Below are 25,852 nucleotides of genomic sequence, written 5' to 3' on the forward strand. Positions count from 1 at the left end.
CCTGGTTGTGGGGGAAAAAAAAAATACAAAGTAGAGATTCTTTGGCTATTTAAGTGACCTTGATAGTAACTAGATGTATAGAGTTAGGAAATTTCTTTTTTTACTTTAAATTCTACAAGTACAAGAAATACAGTCTTTCTTTTCCACTTCCTTAGAAACAATTGAGTCAATGAGTAAATGATATATCACAGATTAGATAGATAAAGGATGTCTTGAAGGGGAGAGATGAACAGAATTGCTCACATGCCTTTTTCAGAACGAGGGTAAGGGGCATTTGGATGGAACCTCCTCTTAGCTATAAGGAGGACAGAGCCCACTGTGGAGCAGGAAGAGGCGATAAACACTTTGTTCTGACGTGTTCCTCCCCTCAGAGAAACAAGAGGTTTTCCGAAGGTCTCTTCAGAAGTATTTTTAACTTTGTTAAATCACACACTCAGCTTAGCTTTGGAAAATAAATTTTAGACTATCTCGTAAATGTTGAGGAAACAGCACAGGAGTTGGGATATGTACCTTGGACAGCTTATCCCAGCTTTACCTCAGGATACAAAGGTAAATAAATATTCCTGGCCCTGGAATATCAGAGTGTATTGTGATATCTCACGCCCTCTAAATGACACATGTCCAGATCCTCTTAAGCTTCTCTTAAAGCAATCCTGATGATAAAAAGTAACACAATGATATGACAGCTGATCCCTGCCAAACAGGATACTGAAGATGACTTCTGTGTAACCTTGGGCTTAGGAGGAACAACCATTGGTTCGTGGCATGTCACACCAACATAAGGATCCTATAAAAAGTGGCACAATTCCCATCCTCTCCAACCACTGGGACACACTCAGGCTTGACAGACGTAGGACCACGAGAGACAAGATGAAGGTTCTGTTCCTGACTCTTCTCCTTGGTGTGGTTTGTGCCGCCCAGGAAAAAGAAGTTGAGCAAAATCCCTCAGAGGTACCAGGGATGGTCTAATCTGGGAGGGGGCCTTGGGTGTGTGGATATGTGTGTCTGTCCCTTTTGTGGTTTTGCTATGCGGAACCACGAGCCGATCCTTCTCCCTTCGACTCAATACTGCTCCATTAACTGACTCCAGACCTGCTCCATTTCATCTCTGTATCATCTCTATTGTGTATTAACTGACTCTCATGCATTTTTACTAGTCTTGTAACAGAAAAAAAGAGGATCAGCCAAAAAGCTGTTGATTTTGAGCTCTTGTATTTGACATGAGAACCCAAGCTGTCTCAGAAATGTCTCAATTCCTTCTTTTACTCTGAGTCAGTTTTGCATTATTTCCTAAATCCTGCTTTGTCCAGTCAAGGCAGATAATGTGTGCTGACTTGCACTGGGGATGGGGAACTCATGACTGATGATGCTGGATGAAATAAAAAGACAAGGACTACACTTTCTAAGGGGAAATTTGCTTTCAGCTCTCAGGACAGTGGAGAACAGTGTACATTGGATCCACTGACCCAGAGAAAATCCAGGAGGATGGACCATTCAGGACTTACTTCCATAAAATTGTGTTTGATGATGAAAAGGGCACAGTAGACTTCTACTTTTATGTCAAGTAAGTAAAAATAACCAAGAAGGAAAACACATGCAAAAAAATCAGACACAACTGAGCAACTATCACACACACGCACAAACACACTTTTGAATTTTCATATGGCTAATCTTTCTGAAATCAACTTTATTGAAGTGAGCATGTGGCTTGCTAGGTTGTTTCAGAAGTGTCTGACTCTTTGCAAACCTATGACCTGTAGACCACCAGGCTCCTCTGTCCGTGGGGATTCTCCAGGCAAGAATACTGGAGTGGATTGCCATGCCCTTCTCCTGGGCATCTTGCCAATCCAGGGATTGAACCTGCATGTCTTATGTCTCCTACATTGGCAGGCGGGTTCTTTACCATTCGCACCTCCTGGGAAGCCCATGAGCAATCATTATATGCAGCTTTGTGGAAGGCATAAGGCTTTCCCGGTGGCTCAGATGATGAAGAATTTGCCTGCAATGCAAGAGAACTGAGTTTGATCCTTGGCTCAGGAAGATCCCCTTGAGAAGGAAGTGGCAACCCACTCCAGTATTCTTGCCTGGAGAGTCCCATGGACAGAGGAGCCTGGTGGGCTACCATCCATGGGGTCTCAAAGAGTCAGACGTGACTGAGCAACTAATTCTTTCTTTTGTGGAAGGCATAGTTCAACGTGTTTTGACAGGCGCACATCTTTTTCGAGAACTCCACTGTGCAGACACAAAATTTCTCCATCTCTGCCAAAACTCTCCTTTTCTTCAAAACTAGATATCTATCCACTGAGCCATAAGTTAACAGTGGATCTGCTTATTGACTCCTCTCTTAGAACTTCCGATGACAAGATTACCCTGTGGGGATAAAACAAAGAAAATCCTAAGGATATGTCTACTTTTTTCATTGCTTCGACCACATTGTACATGTTTTGTTTTTCAGGCAGAATGGAAAATGGAAGAATGTGCATGTCACGGGAACAAAGCAAGACGATGGCACTTATAGTGTTGAGTGTAAGTATGACTGCTGCACTGCTCAGAGGACATTTGGGTAGAAATCTTGGCGCAATTGCCTTCAACAACCCCACACACCTGAAGTCTACTCCTACTAACAATTAGAGGGGTGAGCCGGCTCCAGTCCTTAGGATATTCAAGCACTTCGCTTGGTCATGAGACAACGATTCACACAAGGCTTGGAGGTCTCCTCCCAATCAAGAGTGTTAGCTACTGAGAATAACAGGTGTAGACCTGTATTTCATACTGTTCTCAGACAGTTTACAACAGCCTTAGGAATTGATGTCTCAAGGGTCTATCTTGAGTCTTCACATCAGGTCACATTTTTCAAACAATTTTAAACATCTTAATCCATCCAAGGTACAGAGGATGAACTTGAACCCAAGGAAATCATCTTGAGTTCAACCATAAAGGAAACTGTTGGTCAAAGCAGTAGGGATGCTGGCTAAGATTTTTAAGTTCTTTATAATGGCCCCAAAATACCTAAAAAATTCCTAATTTTAAACGTCCTAGTTCAGTTCAGTCGCTCAGTCGTGCCCGACTCTTTGTGACCCCATGAATCACAGCATGCCAGGCCTCCTTGTCCATCACCAACTCCCGGAGTTCACTCAGACTCATGTCCATTGAGTCGGTGATGCCATCCAGCCATCTCAACCTCTGTCGTCTCCTTTTCTTCCTGCCCTCAATCCCTCCCAGCATCAGGGTCTTTTCCAACGAGTCAACTCTCCACATGAGGTGGCCAAAGTATTGGAGTTTCAGCGCAGATGGTAAACGTTCTAAGTGAAGTGAAGTGAAATGAAGTCACTCAGTCATGTCCAACTGTTTGTGACCCCATGGACTGTAGCCTACCAGGCTCCTTAGTCCATGGAATTTTCCAGGCAAGAGTACTGGAGTGGGTTGCCATCCTTCTCCAGGGGATCTTCCCAACCCAGGGATCGAACCCAGGTCTCCCACAATGTAGGCAGACGCTTTACGATCTGAGCCACCAGGGAAGCCCCCAAATGTCCTAAGGGGTACATATTTTACTATGATAAAAGAACCAGCATGTGATAAAAACCTGTGCTTATATGATGACAACCCAGTGCTTATATGGTGAACACAAATCAGTGACATTTATGCCTGAAAAACTTTTCCTGGATGGCTTTTAATATTTGAAAACTTTTACATTATACTTTTATTTTCTTACTCTGATATTATTTTTTGCTTTGGCTAAATCTCAGGGCTTCCACTGTCTTTACTTTTCTCCAGCTTTGCAATCCTTTTTAGCTGCAGTTTTTGCAGTGTGACTAAAGAAGGGAGAAGTAGATTATAACACCTTCTTGTAAGGTCTCTTGGGGACCAGCAAGTGCTACCCCCCAAGTGTGTTTTGGGGGCTGTGAGGTGTACCCACATCAAGCCCCGCTCCTTAGTAATGGCCTTGATGGCGACCTGATGCCCATAAGATAGGTTGGCTCTCACTGTCCCGTCGCCTTCGTTAACGTCACAGCCAATTTAGTGATGCTGCAATGCCCACCTTGCTGAAGCCATGCTCAACCACAGGTGGTCACTGATAATCTCAGGACCTGCATCATCTGACTTCAGTTGTCCCAGGGTGACTCCAGGCTCTAGACTCATGGTGGGCTTGGGCACATTGCATGTAACATCTAGGAGCTCTGAGACTATGAAGCTGCTTCGGTCACTATTTTTTCTGCTTCTCCATCACACTAATAATTTTCAGTGTTTCATTTTTTAATTTTTATTTTTATTTTTACTTTATTTTACTTTACAATACTATATTGGTTTTGCCATACATTGTCATGAATCCACCACGGGTGTACATGCATTCCCAAACTTGAACCCCCCTCCCACCTCCCTCCCCATAACATCTCTCTGGGTCATCACCGTGCACCAGCCCCAAGCATGCATGGCGTTGGCATGTTTCAGGTACAAAGGTGGGTGGTTTTACCTCCTGTCTTTCTTAGGGATTACTATTAGGTGTGATGGAAGCCAGGAAGGACAGAATGGACACAGACAGTTTAGACATAACACACAGTAAGTCAGAGCTGCTTCTTGTTCAGAAACATGGGGTAGAGTGGACGGGCAGGGCAGAGAGGAGGGGCAGCCCTCCAGGTGGGGATGGAGCTCATTGCCTGCACGTCCCAGAAGGTGAATTGTCTTCACACCAACGGACATGTCATATTCCAAGCTGAGAGGCAGAGGAAGCATAATAACTAATATCAAGTGTTCCTAAAGTTGCCTGGCACAGTCTAGGCACTCGAGAACACACTTTTTTTTTTTCTTTCATTAACTATTTTAAAAAATTTGATAATTACAATTTTAACTGCATATTATTATTTCAATAGCAGCTCTATAAAACATCTCAAATTGTCCCAAATTTCTTTTTTTTTAAATTTATTTTTAATTGGAGGATAATTGCTTTACAATGTGATGTTCCTTTCTGCTGTACAATGTCAATCAAGTATATGTGTGCATACATCCTTCCCCCTTTGAGCCTCCCTTCCCTTCCCCCGTCCCAGCCCTCAAGGTGATCACAGAGCACCAAGCTCAGCTCCCTGTGCTATCCAGTAGCTGCCCACTAGCTGTCTGTTTTACACATGTGGCACCCCACTCCAGTACTCTTGCCTGGAAAATCCCATGGACAGAGGAGCCTGGAAGGCTGCAGTCCATGGGGTCACTGAGGGTCGGACACGACTGAGCGACTTCACTTTCACTTTCATGCATTGGAGAAGAAAATGGCAACCCACTCCAGTGTTCTTGGCTGGAGAACCCCAGGGACGGGGGAGCCTGGTGGGCTGCTGTCCATGGGGTCGCACAGAGTCGGACACGACTGAAGCGACTTAGCAGCAGCAGCAGCAGTATATATACATGTCAATGCTACGCTCTGAAATGGTAAGTTGATTTTGGCCCTAAACAAAAATCAGTTCCATGGTTGGAATAACAGAAATAAAAATAATTTTGGATCTTGGATTTGACAATACATGCCTTTTTTTTTTTTTTTTTTAACTGTTGGGTTCCTTAGAGCACTTGTCGTAGAAGACAGCTGAGTAAGAGGGCAAAGAGGGACTGGTTAGTTGTGTGAGAAGGTGGGGCTAAGGAAAAGTCTTGACTGTTCTTGCCCTCCTTGCTGCCATAGCAGCTGCAGGATTCAGCCCACCCATGGAGTGAAACACACATCAGTACAGGATGTACTATTGCTACGACTCTCAATTCACCGTGATGAATCTAACTGAAAATAGATGAAGGTGGAGTCTTATATATATGCGTATTCTCTCTCTCACAGATGAGGGTCAAAACGAATTTAAAGTTCTCTCCGTGTCGAAAACGCATCTGGTAGCACATAACTTCAACGTGGATAAACAAGGCAAGGAGACAGAATTGACCGGACTATTTGGTATGCGTGACATCCTCCTATGTACATCACCACTGTCATGTAGAACTTCCATCGTCAGTGCTCTTATCCATCAAATCATTCAGTGGTGATGATATCTATTATGCAGCCCACAGAACCTAGATCTTTCTGTTCATGGAGACAAGGACCCTGGAACAAAATCTACCAAGAAAGAGGAGCTCAGAGGGGTTGAGGAGATCATATCATCAGACATTTCTAAATAATTCCCATTTGCTGAAATGAAAAATAACAAATGAGTTTCAGTGCACATAGTTTTTTGTTTAAATTTTTCATTGAAGGAAAATTGTTGTGTTGGTTTCTAGTTTTTTTTTTTTTAAATCACACTTTAATTTCAAGATATGGCTATAAGGAAACTATTCTCATTTGTTGAGTTTATACCAGTTTCTCAATTGACTCTAAGACTTGGAACAGAAACTTTTACTTTTAATCTTTCTCCTGTGCAATTTTTCAAATGCACTGCTATTGTGAACACTGACATAAGCCCAAATATCTACACAGGAGCACTGAGAGGAGTGTACACCATTGGAACAACATATGTCTAGTTAAGGAAAGGTTCTGAGCAGAATAGTGGGTTAATTAAAGGATAAATCATCTCCCATTTTCATGTGTGATGAGATGACTGCATGTCTATCAAGGGAGAACTCTGCTTTTTATTTGAGTCAGAACAAGACCTCAGTGGCAGGTATAGTTACTCGGAAGGTGGTCAGCAAGAAGGTCAGTTCCATACTGCGATGGATGAAGCCCCCAAATCCCTGAAACTCCTGTGAGTCTTTGGGGTACTCCTGCTGATGCTGGGGTAGGGGTCTAGTTACAGAGTTGGGTGGGGATTAGTTCTTAAGACAGACAGAAGACATCTGAGTCATGAGATGGTAACTGCTTGAGGCTTAATTTATATCAGGTGAAGATCTGACTTGGACACTCCACTTCTTGTTCTGCATTCAGAATGGGTTCTGAGGGGCAAAATTCTGCTTTCTATGTGGTGTTTTTCAGTTAAATTCAATGTTGAAGATGAAGACGAAGACTTGGAGAAATTCAGGACCGAAGACCAAGGAAGTGACAGGAAATATGTTGTGACTTTCGCCGAAAATGGTAATGGAATTCTATTTTTTCCTAACTCTATCGTTCACCTTATATGCAAATATACTATCAGGAAACAAATCAATTTATTTGATATCTATTTCTCCATAAATATCATTTTATATAATCTGTTACTTAAAAAAAAAAAAAGTCTTGGACATCCTGTGGAGTGGTACTAATTGGTGGATCTTTCTTTCCTGTCCATTTGATTTTCCCCCAGAAGACCATCTTCATTCTGAGTGACAAGGTCTGAACAAACATCCGTGTAAGTGAAAATAGTCTTTTACTAATACTGTTCCATTAAATAAATCAATAAGGACACATGGTGATTTCATATCTGCCAAATTTGTAGATAACAATAATTTTTGGCCCCACAGCTTACATTTGATCAGTAGAGAAATATCTCTGTCACAGCAGGTAATTCCTCTTCTCTCGAGCCATATTAAATTGCCATTTGGGTGGTTGATTCATCCTGAGCAGCTTTGATGAGAAAGCCTTATCCTGCAGGAATATTGCAGACCAGAGTCATCAGGGAGAAGCAGGAATGATCACAAGTTGGTGGAAGCTTAACTAGTTTTCCCCTCAATCCTGACTTCGTGGTTGGCCACATACATCCATCCTCTAAGAGAAACATGATTGAAGGGTGCTCATGTTGACTACAAGACAAGTGTTCAGTCTCGTATAATTCTGACAGAAGTAGAGGTCTTCCAATCACACTGTCTGAAACATGCGTTGGAATTATATTCCCCTTCGCAAGATGATTTTCTTAAAGTGAGATTTTTAAACGTTCTAGACTAAGACAGCCTCAGGAAATGACACACATCTAGGGTAAAGTGTGGCTTTTAATTTTCTCTTGAGAAAGAAAAAAATAAAAAAATAAGAAAGACAAAAGCAAAGAGAAACACTAGCTTCCAGGCAAATATGATAACAAAGATGTCTGGTACATATATTCAATGGAATATTACTCAAGTCATGAAAAAGAATTAAATACTGTCGTTTGTAGCCACACAGATGGACCTAGATATGGTCAAACTGAGTGAACTCAGAAAGGGAAAGACAAATATCACATGACGTCACACATATGTGGAATCTAAAATATGACGTGTGAAAATCACTGTCATGTCTGAGTCTTTTTGACCACATGGACTGTAGTCCATGAAATTCTCCAGGCCAGAATCCTGGAGTGGGTAGATTTTCCCTTCTCCAGGGGATCTTCCTAACCCAGGGGTCAAACCTAGGTCTCCCACATTGCAGGAGGATTCTTTATCAGCTGAGCCACAAGGGGAGCCCAAGAATTCTAGACTGGGTAGCCTATCCCTTCTCCAGGGGATCTTCCCAAACTTAGGAATCGAACTGGGGTCTCCTGCATTGCAGGCAGACTCTTTACTATCTGAGCTGTCAGGGAAACCCAAAATACGACATGGAGGAACTTATTTAAAAAACAGAAACAGGGTCACAGAGTCAAATAACAGACTTGTGGTTTCCAACGAAGAAAGGCTGGAGAAGAGATGGAATGAGTACTTGGAGTTAGAAGGTGCAGGCTACTATATACAAGATGGGTAGATGAAACAGTCCTAAAGTATAGCACAGGGAACTATATGCAATCCTCTTGAAAAACCTACATGAGAAAAGAATCTGAAAAAGAATAGATATATGTATGTATGTATGTATATATGTATAAACTCACCACTTAACACATGAAACTAATGCACAATAGTTAATCAGTATACTTCAATATAAATTCAATTTTTGAAATTTATTTCTTCAAGACCCTAAAGACAAAACTTGGAGAGTTAGAGGAATGCACTCTAATCACAGAACCTGAATGTGCATTCTGAAACCATTCTTCCTATAAAGGATCATATAGATAAAAGGTCACCTCATATGTACATCCTGGGGAAAATTCCACATGGACCCCCACCTACATCAGAGATGTGGAGTAGTGAGGTCCACCAGGATTCTGACATTGGATCAGCTACCAGCTTCTGTACCCTGGACAACCTACTGCCTGAGGCTCACCCCATCAGCCTTCACACAGTCAACTCTACTAAAGTGTTCAGTCCAGTTCAGTTCAGTTCAGGCACTCGGTTGTGTCCACTCTTTGCAGACACAGAGTGTCCATGAACTGCAGCTCCCTGTCCATCACCAACTCCTGGAGTTTACTCAAACTCATGTCCATCGAGTTGGTGATGCCATCCAACCATCTCATCTTCTATTGTCCCCTTCTCCTCCCGCCTTCAATCTTTCCCAGCATCAGGGTCTTTTCCAGTGAGTCAGTTCTTTACATCAGGTGACCAAAGGATTGGAGTTTCAGCTTCAGCATCAGTCCTTCCAATGAATATTCAGGACTGATCTCCTTTAGGATGGACTGGTTGGGTCTCCTTGCAGTCCAAGGAACTCTCAAGAGCCTTCTCCAACACCACAGTTCAAAAGCCTCAGTTCTTCAGTGCTCAGCTTTCTTTATCAACTAAACATTTGGCCTGTTTTATTCACCTACAGAAATAGTCATGGAGACCAGACACGTCTTCATTTCCATGGAATCAAGATCAACATGAAGACGACTTCTCTGGTTCCTGATTAACATTATCCTTCTGTCTTCACACTCACACTCCCTTTCTTTTCTCATTTCTCCTGGTCACTAATCACTTCCTGTCTGGTGGTGTTTGATTTCTGAGGGTTTAAATAAATTGGTTCAATTTATAGTCAAGTTACGTGTGTTTGTACCAAAAGTCCCCATTTTCAAACACCCAAAAATGCACATTAAATTTAACTATCCAGAAACATATGCCTTTAATAGAATAGGTGTTCCACCAGAGGCAATTCTGAGGAGGAGTATACAGAGATTCCTAGAGGCGTCCAGGGGAGAGGGGAAAAAAGAACAAGGGATAGGGACAGGGTTATGGATCATCTTAACTGCAGTGGGAAGGGGTAATCTGGTCAAGAAAGATGTCAAGAAAACATCGTATTCATTATATGGAAGGGAACTGTGTTCCAGTCTCTGATCTTCATAGAGAGAAAGTATAAGATGCCATGGGCCACAACGTAAGAGAAACGTATATCCTGACAACACCAACACTTCTGCAGTTGAGCTGAAGATACTTCTTAACGACTTGGATCCCTAGGAATCAAAGCTAGGTGCAAATCACGTGCACCTAGGTCAATTCATAGTATCATGAAGTCAGTGCAGTGCTTGGAGGAACAAGATGATTAACAGCTCAGGCAGGAAGCGGTCACTGTTTACAACATCTAAAGGTGTACTTTGGCCACCTCATGCAGAGAGTTGAGTCATTGGAAAAGACTCTGATGCTGGGAGGGATCGGGGGCAGGAAGAGAAGGGGACGACAGAGGATGAGATGGCTGGATGGCATCACTGACTCGACGGACGTGAGTCTGGGTGAACTCTGCGAGTTGGTGATGGACAGGGAGGCCTGGCCTGCTGTGATTCATGGGGTTGCAAAGAGTTGGACACGACTGAGCGACTGAACTGAACTGAACTGAAAGATGTTTCTTCTAGCCTCTTATGCTTCAAAGAGCAGTAGGTGTTAGTAGTTGGAAGGAGAGGCCATTCCCACTCTCGTGGGGAGAGCACACTGATCAGATCTCCTTGTGGTTTACAATCTACAAGATCGAGTACCATTGAGAAATAGAACTTATGGGACTTGCCTGCTGGTCCAATGGTTAAGAATCCACCTGTGGATGCAGGGCACAGGGGTTCGATCCCTGATCCAGAAAGATCCCACATACCAGGGGGAAACTAAGCCAATGGAACACAGCTACTGAGTCTGCACACCTGGAGCCAATGCTCCAAAGAAAAGGTACCACAAAGAGGAGCTTGGTCACTGCAGCTAGAGAGTAGCCCCCATTCCCTGGAGCTAGAGAAGGCCCAGGCAGCATCGAAGACCCAGCACAGCCCAAAATTAATCATTAAATCTTTTTTTTTTAATGATGCAAATGGTGATTGCAGCCATGAAATTAAGACTCCTTGGATGGAAAGTCATGACCAAGCTAGACAGCATATTTAAAAGCAGACACATTACTTTGTCAACAAAGCTCCGTCTAGTCAAGGCTATGGTTTTTCCAGTGGTCATGTATGGATGTGAGAGTTGGACTATAAAGAAAGCTGAGTGCTGAAGAATTCATGCTTTTGAACTGTGGTGTTGGAAAAGACTCTTGAGAGTCCCTTGGACTGCAAGGAGATCCAACCAGTCCATCCTAAAGGAGATTGAACCAGTCCATCCTAAAGGAGATCAGTCCTGAGTGTTCATTGGTAGGACTGATGCTGAAGCTGAAACTCCAGTACTTTGGCCACCTGATTAGAAGAGCTGACTCATTTGAAAAGACCCTGGTACTGGGAAAGAGTGAGGGCGAGAGGAGAAGGAGACGGCAGAGGATGAGATGGATGGATGGCATCACCAACTCAATGGAAATGAGTTTGGGTGGACTCCTGGAGTTGGTGATGGGCAGGAAGGCCTCATGTGCTGTGGTTCATGGGGTCACAAAGGGTCAGACACGACAGAGTGACTGAACTGAACTGCCATGTAATATTTCTATGGTGAGTATTTTTACCCATAAAATCAGTATGTGCTGACAATACCCATTATGCAGTCTACAAGGCCTGTCTCTTTATGTTCTCTGAGTCAAATCCTAGAAAATAATCTACCAAGAAAGAGTAGCTCCGGGTGGAGAGCAGAGGCAGAATCAGATCAGCAAACATTTCAAAATAATTCCCACTTGTTGGCATTAAAAAATGAAATTTTACTAGAAGAGATTGTTTTCTTCTTTTTTTTTTTCACATGCCAACAAATTTCAAGCCAAGGTTGAGGCTGTCCTTAACTAGCTCATTTTATATAGTTGTAAAATGCATTCTTACCCTTGGAACAAAAACTTTTATAATGAATCTTCATCCTATTCAGTTATTCAAATGCACTGGTTTTATGAACACTGACATCACCCCAAATACCTACATAGATGCACTGAGAGGTGTGTGTACCACTGGAACGATATATGTCTGTTTCAGAAAAGGTATTGGCTAGAACACTGGGTTAATTGAAGACTAAACCATCTCCCATTATTATGTGAGATGAGGAGACTGTGTATCTGTCAGGGGAAACCCTGTTCCCTATTTATTAGGGTCAGAACAAGACCTGAGTGGCAGGTGCAGACACTAGCAAGTTGGTCAAGGAGCAGGTTGGTTCCATACTCAATCCATGGAGCTCCTGCAAGGTTTGGGCGTCCTGCTCAGGACCCTTGTTTGGTCTAGTTACAGAGTAGCCCTGAAATTAATTGTTAAGACAGCCTACATCTGAGTCATGGGAATTGGTTGCTGTTTGAGGCTTAATTTATAACAAGTGAAGATCTGAATTTCACACTCAGCTTCTTGTTCTGTATTCAGAACTTTCTCTGGGTGCTCGGGGCAAAAATTCTCCTTTCTGCATGGTATTTTTCAGTGAAAGGAAGTGATGTTGAAGATGAAGGCTTGGAGAAGTTCACGGAGTTTGCAAGAAAGAGAGGGATTAAAGAATAAAATATAGTGGATATCAAGAAAAGTGGTAAGGGAATTACACTTTTTCCTAACTACATCATTTATTTAGCATGTAAATATGCCATCAAGATACAGTTGAATTTATTTAAAACTCCTTCCTCCAAGAATAAACTTTTACATAATCCCCAACTTATAAAAACAGAAAAACACTGGAAATATTGGAGCATGCTTGTAAAGAATGAATCTTTTATTTCTTCCCCTAGATAACTGTCCTCCTGGTAAAAAGAAAAAGCCTTCACAATAACTTCAGTGTAAATGAATGTTTGTGTGTTTGTGCTCCGTTGCCTCTGACTTTTTGCCTCCCCACCCTCCACCCCCCCCACCCCCATGAACTGTAGCCTGCCAGTCTCCTCTGAACATGGGATTCTCCAGGCAAGAAAACTGGAGTGAGCTGCCACTCCCTTCTCTAAGGGATCTTCCTCACCCAGGGGTTGAACCTGGGTCTCTGGCATTGCAGGCTATACTGTACAATCAAATATACCAATAAGGACACATGGTGGATTTCATATATGCTAAATTTAGCAGGTAGCATTTTTTTTTTGTCCCAATAACTTACTTTCTAGCACTAGAGAAATTTCTCTGTCACAGTAGGTAACATCTCTTCTCTCAGTTCAGTTCAGTTCAGTTGCTCAGTCGTGTCCGACCCCATGAATCGCAGCACGCCAGGCCTCCCTGTCCATCACCATCTTCAGGAGTTCACTCAGACTCATGTCCATCGAGTCAGTGATGCCATCCAGCCATCTCATCCTCTATCATCCCCTTCTCCTTCTGCCCCCAATACCTCCCAGCATCAGAGTCTTTTCCAATGACTCAACCCTTCGCATGTGGTGGCCAGAATACTGGAGTTTCAGCTTTAGCATCATTCCTTCCAAAGAAATCCCAGGGCTGGTCTCCTTCAGAATGAATTGGTTGGATATCCTTGCAGTCTGATGGACTCTCAAGAGTCTTCTCCAACACCACAGTTCAAAAGCATCAATTCCTGGAGAGATGTTATGGGGAGGGAGGTGGGAGGGGGGTTCATGTTTGGGAACGCATGTACACCCATGGTGGATTCATGTCAATGTATGGCAAAACCAATACAGTATTGTAAAGTAAAATAAAGTAAAAATTAAAATTAAAATAAATAAAAAAAAGAAAAGAAACCAAGAAAACAAAAGCATCAGTTCTTCGGCGCTCAGCCTTCTTCACAGTCCAGCTCTCACATCCATACACGACCACAGGAAAAACCATAGCCTTGACTAGACGGACTTTTGTTGGCAAAATAATGTCTCTGCTTTTAAATATGTTATCTAGGTTGGTCAAAACTTTTCTTCCAAGGAGTAAGCGTCTTTTAATTTCATGGCTGCAATCACCATCTGCTGTGATGTTGGAGCCCCAAAAAATAGTCTGACACTGTTTCTACTGTTTCCCTATCTATTTCCCATGAAGTGATGTGACCGGATGCCACGATCTTCGTTTTCTGAATGTTGACCTTTAAGCCAAGTTTTTCACTCTCCTCTTTCACTTTCATGAAGAGGCTATTTAGTTCCTCTTCAGTTTCTGCCATAAGGGTGGTGTCATCTGCATATCTGAGGTTATTGATATTTCTCCTGGCAATCTTGATTCCAGCTTCTGTTTCTTCCAGTCCAGCGTTTCACATGATGTACTCTGCATATAAGTTAAATAAGCAGGGTGACAATATACAGCCTTGGCATACTCCTTTTCCTATTTGGAACCAGTCTGTTGTTCCATGTCCAGTTCTAACTGTTGCTTCCTGACCTGCATACAGATTTCTCAAGAGGCAGGTCAGGTGGTCTGGTATTCCCATCTCTTTCAGAATTTTCACAGTTTATTGTGATCCACACAGTCAAGGGCTTTGGCATAGTCAATAAAGCAGAAATAGATGTTTTTCCGGAACTCTCTTCTTTTTCCATGATCCAGCGGATGTTGGCAATTTGACCTCTAGTTCCTCTGCCTTTTCTAAAACCAGCTTGAACATCAGGGAGTTCACAGTTCACGTACTGCTGAAGACTGGCTTGGAGAATTTTGACCATTGCTTTACTAGCATGTGAGATGAGTGCAATTGTGCGGTAGTTTGAGCATTCTTTGGCATTGCCTTTCTTTGGGATTGGAATGAAAACTGACCTTTTCCAGTCCTGTGGCCACTGCTGGGTTTTCCAAATTTGCTGGCATATTGAGTGCAGCACTTTCGCAGCATCATCTTTCAGGATTTGAAATAGCTCAACTGGAATTCCATCACCTCCACTAGCTTTGTTCGTAGTGATGCTTTCTAAGGCCTACTTGACTTCACATTCCAAGATGTCTGGCTCTAGATGAGTGATCACACCATCGTGATTATCTGGGTAGTGAAGATCTTTTTTGTACAATACTTCCGCGTATTCTTGCCACCTCTTCTTAATATCTTCTGCTTCTCTTAGGTCCATACCATTTCTTCCTTTATTGAGCCCATCTTTGCATGAAATGTTCCCTTGGTATCTCTAATTCTCTTGAAGTGATCTCTAGTCTTTCCCATTCTGTTGTTTCCCTCTATTTCTTTGCATTGATTGCTGAAGAAGGCTTTCTTATCTCTCCTTGCTATTCTTTGGAACTCTGCATTCAGATGCTTATATCTTTCCCTTTCTTCTTTGCTTTTTGCTTCTCTTCTTTTCACAGCTATTTGTAAGGCCTCCCCAGACAGGCCTTTTGCTTTTTTACATTTCTTTTCCATGGGGATGGTCTTGATCCCTATCCTCTGTACCATGTCACGAACCTCATTCCATAGTTCATCAGGCACTCTATCTATCAGATCTAGGCCCTTAAATCTATTTCTCACTTCCACTGTATAATCATAAGGGATTTGATTTAGGTCATGCCTGAATGGTCTAGCGGTTTTCCCTACTTTCTTCAATTTAAGTCTGAATTTGGTAATAAGGAGTTTATGATGTGAGCCACAGTCAGCTTCTACTCTTGTTTTTGTTGACTGTATAGAGCTTCTTCATCTTTGGCTGCAAAAAATGTAATCAATCTGATTTCGGTGTTGACCATCTGGTGATGTCCATGTGTAGAGTCTTCTCTTGTGTTGTTGGAAGAGGGTATTTGATATGACCAGTGCATTTTCTTGGCAAAACTCTATTAGTAATTGCCCTGCTTCATTCTGAATTCCAAGGCCAAATTTGTCGGTTACTCCACGTGTTTCTTGACTTCCTACTTTTGCATTCCAGTCCCCTATAATGAAAAGGACATCTTTTTTGGGTGTTAGTTCTAAAAGGTCTTGCAGGTCTGCATAGAACCATTCAACTTCAGCTTCTTCAGCGTTACTGGTTGGGGCATCGACTTGGATTACCGTGATATTGAATGGTTTGCCTTGGAGACAAACAGAGATCATTCTGTCAGTTTTGAGATTGCATCCAAGTACTGTATTTTGGACTCTTTGGTTGACTATGATGGCTACTCCATTTCTTCTGAGGGATTCCTGCCCGCAGTAGTAGATATAATGGTCATCTGAGTTAAATTCACCCATTCCAGTACATTTTAGTTTGCTGATTCCTAGAATGTCGACGTTCACTCTTGCCATCTCTTGTTTGACCTCTTCCAATTTGCCTTGATTCATGGACCTGACCTTCCATATGCTAAATTTAGCAGGTAGCATTGTTTTTTTGTCCCAATAACTTACTTTCTAGCACTAGAGAAATTTCTCTGTCACAGTAGGTAACATCTCTTCTATTGAGTCATATTAAGTAGCCAGTTGGTGGCTGATAAATACTGAGTAGGTTCGGTGAGAAAACCTTAGCCTGCAGGAATCGTGCAGACCAGAGTCATCAGAGAGAAGCAGGAATCCCCACAAGTTGGTGGAAACTTGCCTTCCCATCAGTCCTGACCTCACAGTTGTCCACACACATCCCTCCTCCAGGAGAACTGGGATGAAAGAGAACTCACGTTTTCTTCAAATCCACTATTTAATCTCACATAATTCTGACAGGACCAGTAAAGGCCTTTACCGTATGGTCTGAAACATGCGTTTATATTTCCCCTCAGTAGGAGATTTTGTCTTAGTGCAATCTTTAAACTTTCTAAGCTATAAAGCAGCTTCAGAAAATGACACTGATCTAAGCTAAAGTGCAGCTTTTATTTTTCTGTTGAGATAAATGGGAGAAATAAAGCAAATAAAAACACCATCTTCCAGGTGCATATGGTAAAAAGAAAAGCTGTAATACATAGGTACAACAGAATACTCTTCAACCATAAAAAAGAATAAAATAGTACTCCTTGTAACAATGTGGATGAACCTAGAGATGATCATACTAAGTGCCTGAATATTGAATGTAATTTGCTGTTGTATCCGACTCTTTGCGACCCCATAGACTGGAACCCACCAGGCTCCTCTGTCCATAAGATTCTCCAGGCAAGAATACTTGAGTGCGTTGCCATTTCCTTCTCCAAGAGACCTTCATGAACCAGAGATCAAACCCAGGTCACCCACATTTCAGACAGATTCTTTACTGTCTGAATCCCATGCTAAGTAATGTAAGTCAGAGAGAGAAAGATAACTAGCATATGATATCATTTATGTGCAGAGTCTAAAATACAACACAAATGAATTTATCTGCAAAACACAGACTCACAGACATAGACCACATGCTTGTGGTTGCTAAGTGGCAGCGAGAGAAGGATTGGGAGTTTCAGATTCACAGAGAGATTAAAACTATTGCATACAGGATGGATAGACAAAAAGGGCCTACTGTAGAGCACAGGGAAGTGTATTCATTGTCCTGGGATAAACCATAATGGAAAACAATGCAAAAGAATATATACATGTGTATATACACATATACACGTGTGTGTGAATAACTTTCCTGTAGAGCAGAAAGTAAAACAGTATTGTTAATCAACTATAATCCAACATAAAATAAAAAAAAATGATTCTTGAAGCCCCCAAAGACAAAACTTGTGGAATCAGAGGTGCTTACTCCAGTCACAGAGTCTGTAAACCATCTTAATTTGAACATTACCCATGAACGTGCATTCTGTAATCATTACTCCTAGATTGCATCCAGTACATAAAAGGCCCCACCTTATGCACATGCTGGGAAAAATTCCACAGGGACTCCAACATCACAGAGATGTGGAGTACTGAGGTCCACCGGGATTCTGACATTGGATCAGCTACCCGCTCCTGTACCCTGGACAGCCTGCTGCCTGAGGCTCACCCTGTCAGCCATCACACGGTTGACTCTAGTAAACCTTTGGTTCTGTTCTACTCACCTACAGAAAGAGTCCCTGAGACCAGACCCATCCTCGTCTCCATGGAATCAAGATCAACAACACGAAGATGACTTTCCTGGTTCCTGAGTAACACGATCCTTCACTCTTCACACTCACACTCCCTCTCCCATCTCCTCTCTACTGGTCAGTTAATCATGTCCTGCTCAACGGTATTTGATTTCTGAGGGTTTAAATAAACTGATTTAATATCATCCCTGCACATGTGTGTCTGTGCAAAAGTCACTTGATCTAAAACACACAAATATAGGCATTAAATTTTACTATCCAGAAACATATGCCTTTAAGAGGATAGATGGGTTTCCCTGGTAGCTCAGTCGGTACAGAATCTGCCTGCAGTGCAGGAGATGTGGGTTCAATCCCTGGGTTGGGAAGTTCCCCTGGAGAAGGGAATGGCAACCCACTCCAGTATTCTTGCCTGGAGAATCCCATGGACACAGGACTGTGATGGGATATAGTCCACGGGGTTGCAAAGAGTCAGACATGACTGAACAACTAACACTTTCACTTTCAGGAGAGATATTCATCAGAGACAATATTCATCTGCAGGATTAATTAGAGATGTCCTAGAGGTGTCCGTGGGAGAAGGAGAAAAGGAAGTAATCCATCATTGGACAGGGGACAGGATTATGGATGCTCTTGCTCTAGTGAGAGGGGCAGTCGGGTGAAGAGAGATGTTCCCAGAAAGCGTCTTACTCATGTTAGGGAAAGCAACTCGTGTTCGGCTTTACTAAGATGTATGCACAGAAAGTGTCAGAGGACATTGATCATAACTGAGGGAAAATGCCTCTTCTGACAGCACCAACATTTCTGCAACTGAGCTGAAGGACTCATACTTCTAAACGACTGCAACAGAAGGAATCAAAGATGGGGCAGCAGGTGACACTTGGGAGCAAAATGAGGCAGCTGTAACTGGTCCACATTCCAGGATCTAAAGATGCTCTTCCAGCCAGTTATGGTTCAAACAGCCATAGACAATAGCATTTCCAAGGATTGGAAGGACATTCCCATGACAATGGGCGGAGCACACTGACCGAGGTATTTTGAATGCAACGGATCTAGTGAGCACTCAAGATATAGAACTTATGGGGCTTCCCTGGTGGTCCAGTGGTAAGGAATCCACCTGCTTTGCAGGGTGCTCACGTTCCATCCCTGATCCCAGAAGATCCCACATGCCATGGAGAAACGAAGCCCATGCCTGACAACTACAGAAACGCGTATGCCCAGGGCCCCTGCTCCCCAAGTAGAGAAGCCGCCACAGTGAGAAGCCTGCATCCCACAATTAGAGAGTAGCCCCTGCTCGCCACAGCTAGAGAAAGCCAGGGCAGCAGCTAAGATTCAGAGCAGTCAAAAATAACATACAACTATTTTTTTTTCCCTCAAAAACATAAAGATACAGAACTTATTTAAAATGGTGGACAAAAGTTTAAAGATCTGCTCCAAGTTCTAGGTAAATAATACAAGACCTAGTGATATGTAACAGAATAAATGTTTTACTTCCTACATAGTCATGACCTCCAAATGGGCTACAACTGGTCAATGTTAAAGGTACCAGAAATTAATGTTTCCATGGCTTGAAACAGTCGCTCAGTCATGTTCGACTCTGTTTGTAGTTACCCCGTGATATTTATCTGTTGGATTTGTGGTGATAATTTGTTTTTTCCTGCTAATATTGATAAAACAAATACACATATCTGTATATATGCATGTATATATACACACACGTATGCATATGCTATTTCACAGTTTATGGCTTGTTTATGCCAGGTCCTGACTTTCAATAGCCCTTAAGAGATTCACCCCATAACTGTTCTGTTGCCTCTTATGTATCCACCCATCCAACCCAGCATTTGCAGAAGTACTGAGAAGACCAGAGTCAGAGCTCCAACTGTATACACTCTGCTTTACAAGCAGCAGAACTTAAAGAAAGCCCTTGACTACCATTACTATGAACTAAGCAAGGCTGTGGTTTTTCCTTTGGTCATGCATGGATGTGAGAGTTGGACTGTGAAGAAGGCTGAGTGCTGAAGAATTGATGCTTTTGAACTGTGGTGTTGAAGAAGACTCTTGAGAGTCCCTTGGACTGCAAGGAGATCCAACCAGTCCATTCTGAAGGAGATCACCCCTGGGATTTCTTTGGAAGGAATGATGGTAAAGCTGAAACTCCAGTACTTTGGCCACCTCATGAGAAGAGTTGACTCATTGGAAAAGACTCTGATGCTGGCAAGGATTGAGGGCAGGAGGAGAAGATGACGACCAAGGATGAGATGGCTGGATGGCATCACCGACTCGATGGACGTGAGTCTGAGTGAACTCCGGGCGTTGGTGATGGACAGGGAGGCCTGGCGTGCTGTGATTCATGGGGTCGCAAAGAGTCAGACACGACTGAGAGACTGAACTGAACTGAACTGAACTAGAGAAAGTCATGCATAAATACGTGATCACATATTAAAGTATTTTCCATCTTATTTTGCTATTTAATCTCCTAGTCAGAATCAGGTTCTTCTGACAGATTAAATTCTACATACTCAGGAAAACCATAATTCTAAAATGTGTATGCACCCCAATGTATGGTTGTGTGAGTTGGACTGTAAAGAAAGCTGAGTGCCGAAGAATTGAAGCTTTTGAACTGTGGTGCTGGAGAAGACTCCTGAGAGTAACCCTTGGACTGCAAGGAGATCCAGCTAGTCCATTCTAAAGGAAATCAGTTCTGAATACTCATTGGAAGGACTAATGCTGAGGCTGAAACTCCAATATTTTGGCCACCAGCTGTGAAGAACTGACTCATTGGAAAAGACCCTGATGCTAAGACATTGAGGGCAGGAGGAGAAGGGGATGACAGAGGATGAGATTGGTTGGATGCCATCATCAACTCAATGGACAGGACTTTGAGCAAGCTTCAGGAGTTGGTGATGGACAGGGAGGCCTGGCATGCTATGGTCCATGGGGCCGCAAAGAGTTGGACACGACGGAGTGACTAAACTGAACTGAGCTGAACCTGAATGTTCACAACAGCACTCTTTAAGATACCAGGACATGGAAGCAACCTAAACACACATCAGCAGAGGAATGAAAAGAGATGTGGTATATAAACATCTATATGTATATATATATATATATATATATATATATATATATATATATGCACACACACAGAATGGACTATTACTCAGCCTTTTGCAGAAATGCAGATGGACCCACACACTATCACACCGAGTGAAGTTAGAGAGAGCAAAACAAACATTGTATAATAATGCATATATGTGAAATCAAGAAAAATAATGCATGTGAATCTATTTCCAAAATAGGAGTAATGACCATAAATGTAGAAAAAATGTATGGACACCAAGGGAGCAAGAGGGGTGGGATGACCTGGGAGTTTGGGATTGACACATACACCTATTGATATTATATATAAAATAGATAATTAATGAGAACCTACTCTATAGTAAGGAGAAGGCAATGGCACCCCACTCCAGTACTCTTGCCTGGAAAATCCCATGGACGGAGAAGCCTGGTAGGCTGCAGTCCATGAGGTCGCGAGGAGTCGGACACAACTGTGAGACTTCACTTTCACTTTTCACTTTCATGCTTTGGAAAAGGAAATGGCAACGCACTCCAGTGTTCTTGCGTGCAGACTCCCAGGGACGGCAGAGCCTGGAGGGCTGCTGTCTATGGAGTAGCACAGAGTCGGACACGACTGAAGCGACTTAGCAGCAGCAGCAGCAGCAGCAGCAGCAGCAGCACTCTATAGCACAAGGAAGTCTCTACTCAGTGTTTTGTGGTGACCTAAATAGGCAGGAAATCCACAAAAGAGGGCACACATGTACACGTATAGCTGATTCATACTGCTGTAGAGCAAAAACTACATAAGAGTGTAAAGAAACAATAGCCCAACAAAATGTTTAAAAATTCTAGAGATGTACACATGCTTTTCCCTTAACCCACAAACATTAACATACTGCAGAGCAGTCTTTGTTTTACACATACCTGAGAACTAAAGTATAAACAGAATTGTAGTTCTGTGTATTTCAAGTACTATTATATTCACAGATCACATTGATTCATCAAGAACTAATGCATGACTCTAATTTTTCTATTTTCCACTATCACTGTGCCACAGCTGCTAGACTGTTAAATTTATTTCTGAATGTTCCAACGTTGCAATCAACAAATCAGTTAATGGTTTTTATGTGTATCTATTGTTTCATAATTTATTTTTTTTCAGAAATAAATTTTAATCTGAGCACCGGGCACTCTTGACAACACAAATTGACACAAAAAATTAAAAATCACATGTATTAAAGGAATGTATGTGATTATACGTGTGTGTGTGTGTGTGTGTGTGTGTGCTTCTTGTTGTTCAGCCTCTCAGTAATGTCCAACTCTTTGTGACCCCATGAACTGCAGCATACTGGGCCTCCCTGTCCATCACCAACTCCCAGAGTTTACCCAAACTCATGTCCATTGATTCAGTGATGTCATCCGGCCATCTCATCCTCTGTCATTCCCTTCTCCTCCTGCCTCCAATCTTTCCCAGCATCTGGATCTTTTCTAATGAATCAGATCTTTGCATCAGGTGGTCCAATACTGGCGATTCTGCATCAGTCCTTTCAATGAATATTCAGGACTGATTTACTTTAGGATTGACTGGTTTGATCTCCTTGCAGACCATTGAACTCTCAAGAGTCTTCTCTAACACCACAGTTCAAAAGCATCAGGCCTTCAGTGCTCAGCCTCTTTATGGTCCAGCTCTCACATCCATACATGACTAATGGAAAAGCCATAGCTTTGACTATATAGACCTTTGTTGGCAAAGTAATATCTCTGCTTTTTAATATTTTGTCTAGGTTGGTCATCACTTTTCTTCCAAGGAGCAAGCATCTTAATTTCATGGCTGCAGTCACCATCTGCAGTGATTTTGGAGCCTAAGATAATAAAATCTTCATAATTTATTTAAATGGAATCCCTTATCAAAGTGAATGTACCTCTGGGGACAACCCTGGCGGTCCAGAGGTTAAGACTTTGCCTTGCAATGTAGGGGGTGTGGGTTCAATGCCTGGCCTGGGAGCCAAGAACCCACATGGGTCATAGTCAAAAACAAGCAAACAAACAAACCAAAACCAAACCAAACCAAACCAAACCAAAACAAAACAGAAGCAATATTGTAATAAATTCAACAAGACTTCAAAAATGCTGCACAGGAAAAAAAATCACAGAAAAAAATGAAATGCATTTCTAGAATTTTGATAGATGCAACAAACCAAGGGGTCCTTTCAAAACGGTGCATGTGCTGGTCTCAAGTCCTCTGAGTTCTTCTCACAGAGTCACACTGAGCTCACTCTTCCAACTAACCCCGTAAGGTCACTCAAAACCTTCCTTATGGAAATATTCCCTCTGTCTGAAATTGGACCTCAAACGCACTCTGAGTTTCCACCTATCTTTGTCTGTTTGTTTTCCCCATGTAACATCTATATTTTACTTACAATGTGTATGCAGCATTTCCTCTTTTAAATGTATTTTTAACTGGAAGGCTGTTGGTTACAGTGCTGGCTTATTTCTGCGGTACTGCAGCGTGAATCAGCTATACGTATACACACATTGTGTCTGTCTTGAGCCTCCCTCCTACCGCCATCCCACACCTCTCAGTCATTACAGATCACCCAGCTGAGCTCCTTGTGCGGTATAGCAGCTCCCCACTAGCAATCTGATTCACATCCAGGCAAGGATACTAGAGTGTGTAGCTTTTCCCTTCTCCACGGGATCTTCCCAACACAGGGATCGAACCCAGGTCTTCCTGCATTGCAGGCAGATTCTTTACCAGCTGAGCCACCAGGGAAGCCCAATTACTTGTTAGGTTGAAGCCCAATTACTTGTTAAGCTCTTAGATATTCTGCCGCCTTTCACAGCAAGGCTGCTGACTGGATGATGTACCGAGTCTGTCCGCTTCTTGTTACATTCTCAGGCTTAGGCAGTTGTAGGCATTAAATCTGTATTTGCTGAATTCAGGACAAAGCATGGGGAGGGGGAATCCTACATAATACACATTCCTTACGATGTACATGTAGGTAAAAGTTTGCAGCACATTGTACTGAACTTAATCTCTAGTCTGTTCCTGTCAGGAAAAGGAGAAATCAAGACATTCTGGAAAAAATGAAACTTTTGTCTCATTTGGTGCACACACCTTGAGAAGGGCGAAAACTGAGGTTTACGCTTCCTGATGCTGGCTTTGGGTTCCAACCTGGTGCTAGCTAACAGACACCAATGATAAGAGTAGGATCTGGGGGGAATCTTAATTCCTATACAATTGTTATTAATAATGAAACATATTGATCAAGGACTACAGCCAAAGGCTGACTGCCTGAAATACCCACAAAGGAATACACACACACACAGAAATGGCCTGAAACACACACACACGGAACTGGAAACAAACAGACACCAACGGATAAATACCAATTCAGGAACAAAAAAACAAAAGTACACAGAGGTGAGCCACAATGGAAATTTCCTCGAGGAACCTGTCCTCTCTGATATCTGAGTGATATTTGTTTTCAACAAGAAATGCCCCGTCTTGTACACAAGTTGCTGAAATTTGCCCGCTGAGAACAAAACCCCCCGAGGAAACAGCCTGACTCACTCACTCACCAGCTCTAGCACTGGAGGTTCAGCCAACATCAAACACGAAGACCAAGACACTGCGGAAGTGACTCACCAGGGAATGAAGACCGCTTATCAAAAATACACGGGATGATGAAGGGGGAGGAGGAGGAGTGAGGGAGTGTGGGTCTTTGACACTGGAGGGGGCAGCATGTCCTGTAGAAAATCTATAGCTCCCTACAAGGACTCAGGTTTCATTCTGGGTCAGAGCAGCTGGTTAACTCAGGTGATCCAGGCATTTTCAGCCTCCCAGTGATGGACACGACTGGATAATTCTCTGTGAGCTACTGGCCTGAGCATTGCAGGCTCTTCAGCAGCCTGATTCATCTCTAACGACCAGATGGAAGGTGTCAATAGCCACCTCTCCCAGTGACAACCAGAAACATCTCCATACGAAAGTGTCTCTCCTGGGAGCCACCGCGTGTCTGGCGGAGAAGCAATACCCTAAAAGCAGCCTTGGGAAAGAACTTTCCAGGTCTGGTCAGACCAAAGCTGCTGGTTAAGAACAGAGAAATCCACCCGGGGCAATGGTACGGCAGGGAACTTTTAAAAAGGGGACAAACTTTGAGAAGACCTCCTTCTGAAAAGTGTGTGGTTTGAAACCAGAAGTGATGGCATCTCCTGGGTTGCTTGTTAGAAATGCAGGTTCACCATTTGAATCAGTTCTAATGAGGTGGAGGAAACTGGAGCCTATTTTACAGGGTGAAGTAAGCCAGAAAGAAAAACACCAGCACAGTATATTAATGCATATATATGGGATTTAGAAAGATGGTAACGATGACCTTATAAAAGAAACACAGAAATAAAGAACAGACGTTTGGACTCTTTGAAAGAAGGCGAGGGTGGGATGATTTGAGAGAATAGCATTGAAACATGTATATTATCATATGTGAAACAGATCACCAGTCCAAGTTTGATGCATGAACCCAGGCACTCAAAGCCGGTGCACTGGGATGACCCTGAGGGATGGGATGGGGAGGGAGGTGGGAGGGGGTTCAGGATGGGGTCACATGTACACCCATGGCTCATTCATGTCAGTGTATGGCAAAACCCACTACATATTGTAATTCACCTCCAATTAAAATAAGTAAATTGATTAAAAAACAAAAAAGAAATGCAGGCTCAGGCTCAACACTAAACAAGCTCCATCAGAACCAGCGGCGTGTGTCACCTTGTCTGGGGTCACCGAGCATCTTCCTCTTTGAGAATCACTGTATAGAGAAGGTCACCAAGGGAGATCTCAAAAACTGTGCTTGTGGGACTTCCCTGGTGATCCAGTAGCTGAGAACCTGCCTCCCAGTGCTGGAGACCGCAGGTTCAATCCCTAGATGGGGAACTTCGACCCCACACGCTCCAGGGAAGCTGAGTCCACACGATGC

The 25,852-nt window shown here is 42.7% G+C and overlaps 1 protein-coding gene across 1 annotated transcript; it reads left to right on the top strand.

Moving 5' to 3' along the window:
- The first annotated feature begins 765 nt into the window (after positions 1-765).
- On the top strand, positions 766-17,866 carry LOC138930121 (odorant-binding protein-like). Its single transcript, XM_070289687.1, has 6 exons — positions 766-951; positions 1,425-1,564; positions 2,456-2,526; positions 5,807-5,917; positions 6,926-7,024; positions 17,577-17,866. The coding sequence occupies exons 1-6, from the start codon at positions 766-768 to the stop codon at positions 17,864-17,866; spliced, it is 897 nt and encodes a 298-aa protein (XP_070145788.1).
- The last annotated feature ends 7,986 nt before the right edge of the window (positions 17,867-25,852 follow it).

The sequence above is a fragment of the Ovis canadensis genome, chromosome X (genome assembly GCF_042477335.2).
Source record: "Ovis canadensis isolate MfBH-ARS-UI-01 breed Bighorn chromosome X, ARS-UI_OviCan_v2, whole genome shotgun sequence".
In the NCBI taxonomy this organism is placed as follows: Eukaryota; Metazoa; Chordata; class Mammalia; order Artiodactyla; family Bovidae; genus Ovis; species Ovis canadensis.